The 12,253-nt window shown below is 37.6% G+C and overlaps 1 protein-coding gene across 1 annotated transcript in view; it reads left to right on the top strand.

Moving 5' to 3' along the window:
• LEKR1 (leucine, glutamate and lysine rich 1) overlaps positions 1-9,407 on the top strand; it is a 221,249-nt gene extending 211,842 nt beyond the window's left edge. Inside the window, exon 13 of the mRNA XM_023223378.1 lies at positions 8,641-9,407. Coding sequence (XP_023079146.1) covers positions 8,641-9,054 — 414 coding nt within the window. The 3' untranslated portion in view covers positions 9,055-9,407. The remainder of the gene's footprint in view (positions 1-8,640) is intronic.
• The last annotated feature ends 2,846 nt before the right edge of the window (positions 9,408-12,253 follow it).

Here is a 12,253-nt window from a genome sequence, read left to right as displayed (position 1 = left end):
GAAGCATGGTGGGTTCTTAGATGTATGTCTCCAAGAACAAAGAGAAGCTGATAGCTTACATGGGGTGTTTGAACATGTCGAGAGGATATTTACACTTCTGTAAGTTTGGTGAAAAATTAGTATCAATACCCAGAAAACAAAGCAGAAGAATTATGAGACAATAACTCTGGATAGAAGCTGTTCAAGGAAGAAAATGTCATCATAGTACATAACAGGGCCCAGATGTACATATGTTTATATACTATAATCATATAAAGATGAATATAGATTAAGCTAAAAATTGTGACAGAAATATGAGGATACGAGGAGCAGCAGCATCTGTTGGGAATTGCTATAGAAAGCTGAACCCTTATCTTTCGTTCCATGCAGTCAGTAGATATGTTCAAAACTGAAAAACAAAGAGATCGATGTATAATGATGTTATTTTGAATTACAGAGGGTAACTATCAGAAGAAATAGTTTAAAGATCTGAAAATGGTTATTCCTGGGAGGCAGGACTTGGGAATGTGAAGAAGTGTTTTTTTCATTGTGAGTTTTAGTATTATTTTACTTTTTAGCTATATGTAAGACTTTAATTTTAAAAAATCAAAAATAATAGAAAGGAATAAAGTATAAAAAGGACCTGGTAGAGAAGGTGACAGTGACAAGAATAAAGGTCAAGCAAGGAATATTAAAGAAAAGTCAGGAAAGTTACAAGTAAAACAAAGCCAACAAAATATAAACCTTCATGAGATTTTCTTTTCAGATTATGAGAAATGAAAAAATTAAGACAAAGCAGATTCTAGCTTAAACTTTAGTAACAGGTGCCTGGCACACTTCTGTTTATTCCTCAAGTCTAAGTGCAAAGAGAACCCCTCCATGAAGCCACAAAATCTCAGAGGCAAAATTAGCTATACACCTGTGCGCCTACTGCAGTTGCTTATTTATGCATTCATTTGACAGGTAAACAGTTTGGTTGTTTTTATAGATGCTAAGAAAAAATAAATCAGGATAAAAGGGATACTTTCTGAAGGAGGGGTGCTATGTTAGACGGGATGGTAAAAGGCTCTGAGAAAATAATGAGGCAAAGAACATTCCAAGGAAAAAACACTCCAGGCAAAGGTAATAGTTAGTGTCAAGACCCAGAAGCAAGGAGCATACTGGGAACCTTAAAGAAGCCACGAGGAAGTCAGCAAGCACTGCTGGAGCTTAGTGAGCAAGGATAGTGATAGAAACCAAGGTTGAAGGGCCAGTTTGCATGCAGTCTTTGTAGGCTATATGATAAGGTCTTTGGATACTTTTCTAAGTGTGATAGAAAGTCACCTAGGAATTTTGAACAAGGAATTGACATGATCTGACTTATTTTTAGAGGATAACTGACTTCTGATTAGAAAATAGGTTGAAGAGGGCAAAAATGAGAGCAAGGCTGTGAAGGAGGTGACAAGTCACCAGATTTGGGATATATTTTAGGGATGAAGGCAATAGAAGTTGCTGATGGATTGGATGATATGAAAGCATAAAAAGGAGTCAAGGATAACTCCAAAGTTTGGAATCTCAGCAACTGAGAGAGTGCTGAGATGGGAAATGCTAGAAAAGAAATACAATTGGGGAGGAATATCAAGAATTTTATTTGGGACATGTTGCTCTTAATATGCCTATTAGGTACCCAAGGGGAGATGTTGACTAGTCACTATGGCCACAGGGAAGGCAAGCTGGAGATGTCAATTTTGGACAAATCCACATGTAGCTGATACTTAACCCCTGGGACTGAATGAGATCACCCACAGGATTAGGCAATAGAGAAAGGGTTGAGAACAGGCACTCCAACTTTTAGAGGCTGGGAAGAGGAGTAGAATCTAGCAATGGTGACAGAAAAGGAACTTCTGGTGAGGTAGGAAGAAAACCGGAAGAGAACACTATCAAGGACTCTAAAGAAAGACAGTATTTAAAGAAGAGTACATGCCATATAGACAGGCCCACAGTCCCTTATCTGAAAACTTTGGGCTCAGATATAAAATTATTTTGAATTTTAGAAAGTTAGTACAGTATGTCCTCATAGATGTAGGGCAGCCTCCCCATGCAATGACATTAATACTTCTGCAGTGAAACATCTGAATGTTCACACAAAATGGGACAAAGACTGTAATTAGCCTTCTATCAGTTCAGTCAGATTTTATCACTAAATGTAATGAGCTACCTTTTTTTCTTTTCAGAGCTTTTTGGATGTCAAAAGTAAGGCTAAAGGACTATAGATCTGTATTGGCTTTCATTACAACAGCTGTTTTTATTGTTTATGTTGGTTTGCCCGACCATCTCCTAGCATCTTGAATCTGTTTTGTTTAAAAAACAAAGGAAAGTACATGTGTTTCTCTACAGGGCTACCAAGATGATAGGAAAAAATCAAGGATTTGCCTCCTAACTATTAACAGTGGTTACCTTAGAAGTATAGGAAGAGATAGACAGGGATTTTACTTCTTACATACTTTTTAAAAATATTGACATCATGGGTTATTTTTAACATTTTGGTGTTTTGAAAATACGTTTCCAATGTAAACTCTATTTTTAAAAAAGGAAAGAAAGAAACTCCATTTATATAAGAAAGTTTAGGCCAGGCATAGTGGCTCACACCTATAACCCAGCATTTCAGGAGCTCAAGGCAGGAGGATCACTTGAGCTTGGAGTTCAAGACAAGCCTGGGAAACATAGGGAGACCCTGTCTCTACAGAAAATACAAAAATTAGCTGGGCATGGTGGCACACACCTGTAGTCCCAGCCACTTGAGAAGCTGAGGAAGGAGGATTGCTTGAGCCTAGGGGATAGAGGATATAATGAGCCGTGATCGTGCTTCTGTACTGGAGCCTGGGCAACAACCTGAAACCTTGTCTCAAAAAACAAAAAGAAAAAAGTTTATTAACAAATCTAGCAAAGATGGATTTATGTAAACTCTAAGATTAAATTGTAGGAATACATGGTATTTGCAAGCACAAATAGTTTACTTGCAAGAGAGATTTGCTTAGTTTTAGGATAAGCTTTTATTTTATTTGCATGTTTAATCAATATACAGAATATGGCACACACTTCTCTGGTAATTCCATCTATGAGAATGGAGAAACCAAAGTACCAGCAAGTAAATTACCAAAACGTAGTTGTCAGTTTGGGGACATAATAAAATTAGAATATCTATGTCTTTTTTAAAGAGTAAGAGGGTAAAGGGAGGTTCTCCATCCTCCAGCAGGAAACATGGGGAGGATCAGGAAAGCTTTTAGGGGACAGGGACTATACCTAGGCTTGGTTGGCAGGGAGGATGAGTGAACTGAGAACCTGAAAACCTTAGCCTTGGGCCATGGAGCAGAAGGGGGCTCAGACTGGGAGTCTCTGTGGTAAGGAAGATACCAGAAAGCTGACAGAATGAGAAGGTATATTGAGAAATTTTTGTATATTTAATTAGTGCTAGTTAAATTGTGTATGTTTAATTAGTGCTAATTAAATCTAAATTAAGTTGGATTATTGACTTAGAAAAGTAAATCCTGCATACTTGGTCATCATGGGCTCTTCCTCTCTGTCCTAAAAATCTGCCTCTGAAGCATATCAGTCTGAGGCATTATTGCCCTCTGTTGCTACAACTTTTGTTTGAATATGTCTACTGTAGTTGGTTTTATTATGTTTGTAAGCAGGGAAATATAATTTTGAAAACAACCAGCCTGACATCCATCTTACTTTTTTCCTGGAAATCTTTTCAGATTCTCATTCTTGTTTTACCAAAAGGCCATTTCCACTAACTTTTTGCAGTGTTTTGGGCTGATCGGATTAGTTGAACAGAAACCTAGAAGGCTTTGAATGGGAGGTGGGAACATCCTTTGCAAACTCCCACTCATTGTTTTGGTTTCCACACTTTTCCACAGAAATTCCTTTTACCTCAGCTCCCCACCCACCCGACCAGCCACCCACTCACCTTGGGATATATCCAGTTAAGGCTGGTGGAAACTGTAATCTGATCATTCCATGGCTGATTCACATCTTACTCGATTACTAAAGCATGAACAAAGTCATCTATCTGTGATTGTTCTTCACTGAGGAGGACTTGCTTTCCTGGCATGTTCCCCCCAAAATTGTGCCAAATACAGCTGATTCCCATTGCAGATGGGAGTCTTACCTTCAGAACAATCAAGTTACACAGTAAAGTCTTCTCTCCCTTCTTCCACGGTTTTTGGAATTGAAAGCAACCCAGCTGTCTCTAAGAATAAAAAGGAAAACAAATATAAAAATAAACCACCCTTATATTGCAAGGAGTAGGGGAAATTGGCCACTTTTTAATATTAGAAATTTCAAACATATGATGAACTAATTTATATTTTCATTTTGACATTTTCCTTCTCAGTGGGAGGGCAATTAAGCCATATTTTAAGCCCATTCAAAGTGGCCTTATTCTGAAAATGTTGTAGTGATATCTATAGATAATGCTCACCACCAATCAGCAGAGCTTAAAGATGCAGGAGTGCCTAGTTCTCCCCTCCCTAGACCACCTGACCCAAGGGGCACTTGAGATAAGGACTTCCTCCATGAAAACTTGGGGCTCCTACTGTCCTTCCTGGCTCCCATCTTGCTCAACTTCAGGCTGTTTTGCACAAAGCTGGCAAAGGGATCTTCCTTTCATGCAGATTTGATCCTGCTAGCCATCTGCTTGAAATAAACTTTCAGTGACTCCATATGAACCTCAGAATTAAGTCAAAACCCTAGTATTAGCACACTAACAAATTTTCTCTTGATCTGACCCTGCTCACTCTTCCCTACATCAGCCCTGGTCTCTTCTCCCCGTGTGCACCTGCCTGAGTCATATTAAGCCATGTTTTATCCCAAGTTGTGCCTCTCCTCTCACTGCCAGGCATTTACACTCACTGCCCGCTCTGCCTTGAAAACCTCATTGCCTCTTCTTCACCTGACTCATGCCTTCCTTTCCATTTTGACTTCCAGTCTAGTTACAATCCAATGATTCTATTTTTGCCATGTTAAAATATGGCCAAAGATAATTTTATCTAAAACGTAGAATACTATGCGTGATTTTCAGTCTTACTGAACATATTTCATCTTGCACATTTGTCCTTGTTACTCAGTGAAAACACATTAAAATTCTGCAACAATCCAACCTTCATCTTGACTAAATTGCTGAAAACTAACCACGAGCGGATGATTCTTTTCACGTATGATGGAATTTTCCACTAATATGTCTACTTACTCTAGCCACATCCACATGTCCTCTAGTCATGCCCTATCAGATTACACCCCGAAATAGCAATCCCCTACACTTCCATTGTTTTATTTTCATTTTTAATCCCATAATTGAATAGATTATAAATCTGAATCGCCTGTTGAACAAAACAGAGTTATAATCTCAATTGTAGAGGAGGAGGTAATGGTGGTAGATGACATGAAGATATTGTGTGATTCACCTAACATTTCATAATGTTTTGGCACAGAAAAGAGTAGAAGTATCAATTTTGGATCTTTTTTTTCAATTCAAGGGTCTCCTGGTTTGGGAACTAATAGAAGAAAGAGAATTAATCCTTTGTCTTGCAAGTTAATAACCTTGAAGAAAGATGAGTTGCAGAGCAGTGAGCCCCAGACAGTCAGCAGCCCCTCCCCGACTCTGCTGGCTGGCTCCATTCTCTTACTTTGGAATATGTCTAGTTAGTGTTGGTAGAAACTGTGTAATCTGATCCTTCCATGACTGGTTCAGACTTCACTGGATATAAAGCATGGGTACACAGTTCAGCTTGGAGTCTGCCAGGTCTTTGCTCCCATTGAACTTGCTATGAGGACATCTTTTGGCTCACTCTATCCTTTCATGTTCTCCTTAGTGGAATGTCACTTGCCTGAAATAGCTTTTATGTGACTTGCTTTTTGGTTGTTTTCTCCAGATCATTACTCCTTTCCTTTGAGACTTGAATTTAATCTCAGTAAATTGATTGAATTTTATTTTTCTTTTAAGGAAAGCTCTTGTCATCACATCCTCCATCACTTTATCATTCCATATTGTTGTGCCTGTTATTCATGTCACTGATATGTTGGCCTCATTTTTCATTGCTATTTTTTCTTTCACATATTCAAATAAAATTAACTCTTTCTCATTGCTTTCTTAATTAGTGATATTTTTATACTAATTTATTGAAAGCCACTTGATGTGGTTTGGATCTCTGTCCCCACCCAAATCTCATGTCAAATTGTATTCCCCAGTGTTGGAGGTGGGGCCTGATGGGAGGTGTTTAGATCATAGGGGCAGTTTCTCATGAATGGTTTAGCACCATCCTCTTGGTGCTGTTCTTGTGATACTGAATGAGTTCTTGTGAGATCTGGTTGTTTAAAGTGTGTAGCGCCTCCCCCAACCTCTCTTGCTCCTGCTCCTACCATATAAGATGCATCACTATCCCTTTGCCTTCCACCATGACTAGAAGCTTCCTGAGACCTCCCCAGAAGCAGAAGCTGCTAAGCTTCCTGTGCAGCCTGCAGAACCATGAGCCAATTAAACCTCTTTTCTTTATAAATTACCCAGTCTCAGGTATTTCTTTATAGCAATGCAAGAATGGATTAATACACCACTTTAATAATTCCAACACTTTGCCAGCTTACTCTACTAGTAGACAAAAAATATAATGGATTGGGTCTTTCCCCACTTTAAAAGAAACTTTGATTAATAGAACTTAGAAAACCTGGGCAAAACCAGATGAAAATGGATGAAAATGTCCTACTGGTTTTTTTTGTTTTTGTTTTGTTTTGTTTTGTTTGTTTTTTTTCAGTGTCCTGGGAACAAAATGGTCCCTGCATGTTTGATGTAATGAATTAGACAACTAATTTAGGCATAGGCAGCATGGAGCAGGGCTCTGAAGGGATCTTTAGTACTTCAGAGTGGAGTTACTCTCAGCAAGTTACATAACAGTGTGAGCTTCAGTCTTTATTAGTCAGATATAATTGTTGGGAGCAGGAAATGAGATGACACCTAACATGGCACTTTGTTAATCTTCCTTTCTAGTGCCTCCTCCCCTACCTTTTCCACAAGTGTTTCAGCTAGAGTTAATGAGAACTAGGTGATAAAGCCACAAACACCATCCTTGCTCTCTCCAATTCCTCCAAAAATTAAAAATAACGAGAAGCAAGTGATTAACCCATGATTGTTTTTAATGTGTGTCATGTAGTAAGTAAATAGTATATGTAAATGATGAGGATTTGTTTGACCCAGGAATGCAGCTTTTATAGAAAATTACTGTGCAATTGGCTAATCTGGAATTGCTCCATATTTTTCCATTTTAATTACCAAATTTGGAATTGAATATAGTTCTGTCTATAATCATGAGAAACTCAAAAACAGGAAGATGCTACTTTCCCTGGCGCTTTGTTATTTAGTTCTACTGACAGCAGATTAGTCAGTCAACCCTTAGGGAGGATGTTTTCCACTAAGAAGCAGACTTGGGAATGCCTTGGCTGTTTTTACAAACAAGCTAACCCAATGGAAATTAATTTTTGAGTTGATGAATCCTATAACACACTCATTTTAATTGTGTTTTCTTACTAGGATACTACTTTGAATTATTTACTTTTCAACCTCATTTTTGACATCATAAAGACATGAATGTCAGGACACTAGGGAGATCCAAGACTTAATTCTTACCATGGGACTTGAAATAATTTTTATGAATTTCATAGACGAAACATAGGTAACTCCTTAACTAGAAATGTAGAATTTCAGAATTTCAAAGAGACAATGATCTCTAGTCCAGTCACACATTTGAAGCTTAAATTTGCTTCAGCACATCCCTGTAAAGTGAGATTCTACCCTTCAGTGTCTTCCAGATAGCTCTATTAAAAAGTTCTTCCTTATTTTAAACCCCAGAGCTTTCACCTTGGGTCTAGATTCTTTTATGGACATAGAAAGCAGTTCTGCTCAAACCTACGAAGGTACAAACTTCTTGAGGGCAGGGATTGTATTTACTACAACTTCTAGTAACTGGGTAAATGATTGTTGAATGAATGGAATTAATAGCAGAAGATCTTCTCTATTTTGGGATATTATCTTACAGAATGGCAAATGAACATCTTATTTAAGTTCCATTGAGAAAGCATCATCATATGAGAACTGATTTTATTGTTTAAATGCTATAGCTGATTTTTTTATTCTTTCAATCTTACACTTCAAGCACTTTTACCTGTTTATGTTATTGTAGTATATCTTTACTGTAAAAGAATATCTTTAATGACTCTATAGCTATTAACTATTGAGTATTACATGTGCAGAGCATACTGTATGCAACTTGATGCAGAGAAGTTGAAACCCCACTGAAGCCAATATTAGAAGTCCTGGGTTCTAACACCAGCCGCACCACTAACATCTGAATAACCCTGGACAGGTCACTCAATCTCTGCAGTTGTTGCTTCCTCATCTGCAAACTGCAAGGGTTGAACCAAATATGCTCTCCAACTTCTTTCCACCATCACAGATTGTTTCTGTTCTTGACTTGTCTGTCCCGTGTGGTAGACTATCACAGAGACAATCAAAGAATACAGACCTCTTCTGATTTCCAGTTCAGTTCTCAAATTGTATCGTCAGTAACTATCTACTTATGCACATTATTTAAAGCTAAGTCTGCTTTCTTTTCCCCTCTCTCTTTTCAGAATACTTTTCTTCAGGAGACAGTGCGTAGAGAATGTGAAGAACGCTTTGAACTGACAGAAGCTTTGAGTCAAGCCAGAGAACAGCTCCTGGAACTCAGGAAGCTTCGTGGAAGTTTACCATTCTCACCGTGTTCCCTGAGCAAGGGCAGCCTAACCTCCCCTGCTGCAGCGGTCAGTAATCATGGAGAGAGAAGCCTTGCAAGACTGAACTCTGAAAAAGGAGTCCAAATTCCCAGCCTGCACGGAGTGTCAAAACCCACCACTTTCCCAACCTCAGATAAGCCCAAGAGGGTTAGCAGCTCAGGCTTGCCCATTCTCCCCCAGCCACATCCTCCCAGGGGTGGAGCATCTTCAGCAAATGAGACTAGACAGAGACTGGCTGCCATTCTTAGGAGGAGGCGGAGTCACCAATGATCCAAAGTGAGGAGCAGCTAGCTCCCCACAGCGTGCACGCTCTTTCAGAGAGTGCCAGGAACTCACTGTAACTGAGAATGACAAATTTCACAGATCAGGAAGGCATACCTACAGATATATTTAACAAAAGACTGTAAAAAGCTGGAAAATTGTGAAGCCATATTTTTCAAGAGGGTTTTGATAGAATAACAGATAATTAAGTTGTTGGTATTCCAGAGGTCCAATTTCTATATTTATGTTGAAATGTGCTCTATGAATATAGCCTTTCAGAGATCACAGGTAAAATTTTTCACCCATAACATCTTTTCCATTTCTTGCACCACTACAAGCAGATATATTTCCACAAAAAAAAAAAAAAAAAAAAAAAAAAGATTGTTTGGGTTTTGTTGGTATGTGTTCATTTGTTTGTTGAGCTGAATAGGTTAAATCAATGTAATAAGTATTCCAAACAAAAAAAAGTACTTTATCTAATTAAAATTAGATAATCTCCAAAATGCTTAGTTCAGGTAGTTGCAGAGATCATCATCATAATCAAAAGCTTCTTTTCCTCACCTTACAATCTAATTGGTTAATCTAATTTCTCTTTAGGCTAGCTCAGAGTTAATGATAGATAACCTTCAGGAAGACAATCTTCTCTGAGTGGCTGGGGACCTTCTAGAGAAAAAGATGGTAATGTCAATTCAAGGAAATAGTAGTTTATTTCTCAAATTATATAGATTATTTTAGTAAACAAATAACCTGACCATATTGATAGATATTTTCCACAATGAGTGCTTTTTGGTGCTCAGAGTTAGGTCTTTATTTGGCCTTGTATTCTCGAACCATTGGGAAAAAACTAATTCAACACAGTTTAGTAAAGTTAGAGCTAATTTGGGATTCAAATTTTATTACCCCTGAAAATGGGTAACTGGTTAACATGTTTTCTATTTTCAGTGAAAAAATAAAACCAGAAGCCAGATCAGCTATTTTATCTTAAACCTGCAGACACCTCCTATTTCTTAAAACACAACTCTTTACCTTAGTCTAGTGTTCGTCTATGTTTTTCTCCATCTAATAGAAGGGTATTTTCCTTCAAAAACTAACTTTACTTAAATACTCCATCTGACTGCCTCATAAACGTCCAGCCTTCCTATTCCCATTTTAGAATAATGGTAACACATTTAAAATATGCTACATAAAATTCTCTGCTATTTGACCATCTTATTGACCAGAGAATTCAAAGATATTTGGGATCCCTTCTATGTGCAAAAGATGTAAAGTTACTAAACAAAATCAAATTTATATCCAGTCTTCCAAAGGATTAGTCTACTCTATGAATAGAGTATCTTAACCTCAAAAAAAATCCACATTAGGTCCACTGATTTGCCTGACTAGTTTAAGTATGGCCTCTTATGTTAAGAGTTGAATGCTTACTTTTGTTTTGCAGAGATTGGCATCCCTTGTAATGGCCTTTGACAAGAGAGCACAACATCATTGAAGAATGGCACTGGGTGGATCTTAGAAGTTACCCCAACTGTAATTTTACAGATAAGGAATAGATGCCCAAAAAGATTGTGACTTGGTTAAGGTAGTACACTTAGTTAGTGACAACTAGAGCCAGAACCACAGTCACCTTACCCCCACCCCCCCAGACTTTCCACTTCACTGGAGCTTTCCAAGCCTCCATCATGACCTTTGTCAATAGCACCTACAGTATATGTAGTTTATATATTTCCTAAATGCACTTACTTTTTAACCTGAAATTTATGTAAAAAGTAAATTTGACTCAAGAAGTAGCTATAATGAGTTTGATTTGCTGTTTTTTTCTTACACACTTTGAAATAAATGTGTATCTAAGAAATGTTGGCTGGGCACAGTGGCTCCACGCTTATAATCCCAGCACTTAGAAAGACCAAGACAGGAGAATTGTTTGAGCCCAGGAGTTCGAGATCAGCCTGGGCAACATAAGGAGACCTTGTCTCTACAAAAAAATATAATGAAAATTAGCCAGGCATGGTGGTGCTTGCCTGTAGTCCTAGCCACTTGGGAGGGTAAGCTAGGAAGATCCCTTGAGTCCAGGAGGTCAAGTTTGTAGTGAGCCATGATTGTGCCACTGCCATCCAACCTGGGCAAAAGAGTGAGACCCTGTCTCAAAACAACAACAAGTGTTAGTCAGTGCACCCTCTAAAATCATCTTGTATAATGCCAACAGGTGACCACTGCACTGGACCTTAGGGGTCTCTGATCTGTTGTTTGCATGTTTAATTACAAGTACTCATGCCATAAGGAAAATGGCAAAATCTAGTGAAAACTTTAGTGAAAGCACAAGAGATTATTGTGTGCAACAGTCTTTGTTATAGGGTTATATATGCTTTTTACAGTCTTGCAATTTCAGCTCATGGAGATACAGTGGGTCTGTATCTTCAGGAACCATGGGGATAAAGTAGGTTTCTTTATTTTTTCTAAATTATGAACATATTTAGATTTGTAAAGTCACACATAAGCTTTTCTAATGGTGATGTAGAGTATTATTGCAAAACTTGATTTCTCAGTTTGCTATTACATTTTTGCCTTATGAGTACTTCTATAAATAATCACTCTCAGAATAGAATCATGATCTGCAATGAGGTTGTATTAGACTCCACAAATATATCAGAGAAGTAATTCCATGAATAAACAGAAAGGTCATATTAACATTTATTTCAACCTAGACCATTTGAATGGTGCAGACTAAGCTATGTTGCCTTTAAAGAAGGACATCTTTAACAACAACAACAACAAAAAAAAAAACAAAAAAAAAACAAACAAAAAAAAACCAGCATTATAGTATGTAACCTACAGGTTAGGAACACATTCAAACTTTTCTTGATTTTCTCACCGATAAATAAGTTCCTGGCATGAGACAGTTATAAGGAATCTTAGGAAAGTAGTGAGTAGGATGAAAAAATAAGGCTCCAAATGCATGTAATGGACATTTAGTCTAATACTTTTACTTTCTCCATGGATTGATGTTTGCCATGACTTGCCATGAAAGGATTTATAGGTGTTAAGAGAAAAGATGTCAAAGAAAATATTCCTTAGAGAATTATAACCTTCTGGTTTTCTTCTTAAACTGGTATTCATGGACAAAGATAGGAGAATTCTTCTAAGTTAACATAGATTCCTCAAACAGTTGTTTAAAGTCTTATTGAATTAAATTACTATATTTGTAGTTGGTCAG

The sequence above is a fragment of the Piliocolobus tephrosceles genome, chromosome 2 (genome assembly GCF_002776525.5).
Source record: "Piliocolobus tephrosceles isolate RC106 chromosome 2, ASM277652v3, whole genome shotgun sequence".
In the NCBI taxonomy this organism is placed as follows: domain Eukaryota; kingdom Metazoa; phylum Chordata; class Mammalia; order Primates; family Cercopithecidae; genus Piliocolobus; species Piliocolobus tephrosceles.
This window is presented reverse-complemented; position numbering and strand designations above follow the sequence as displayed.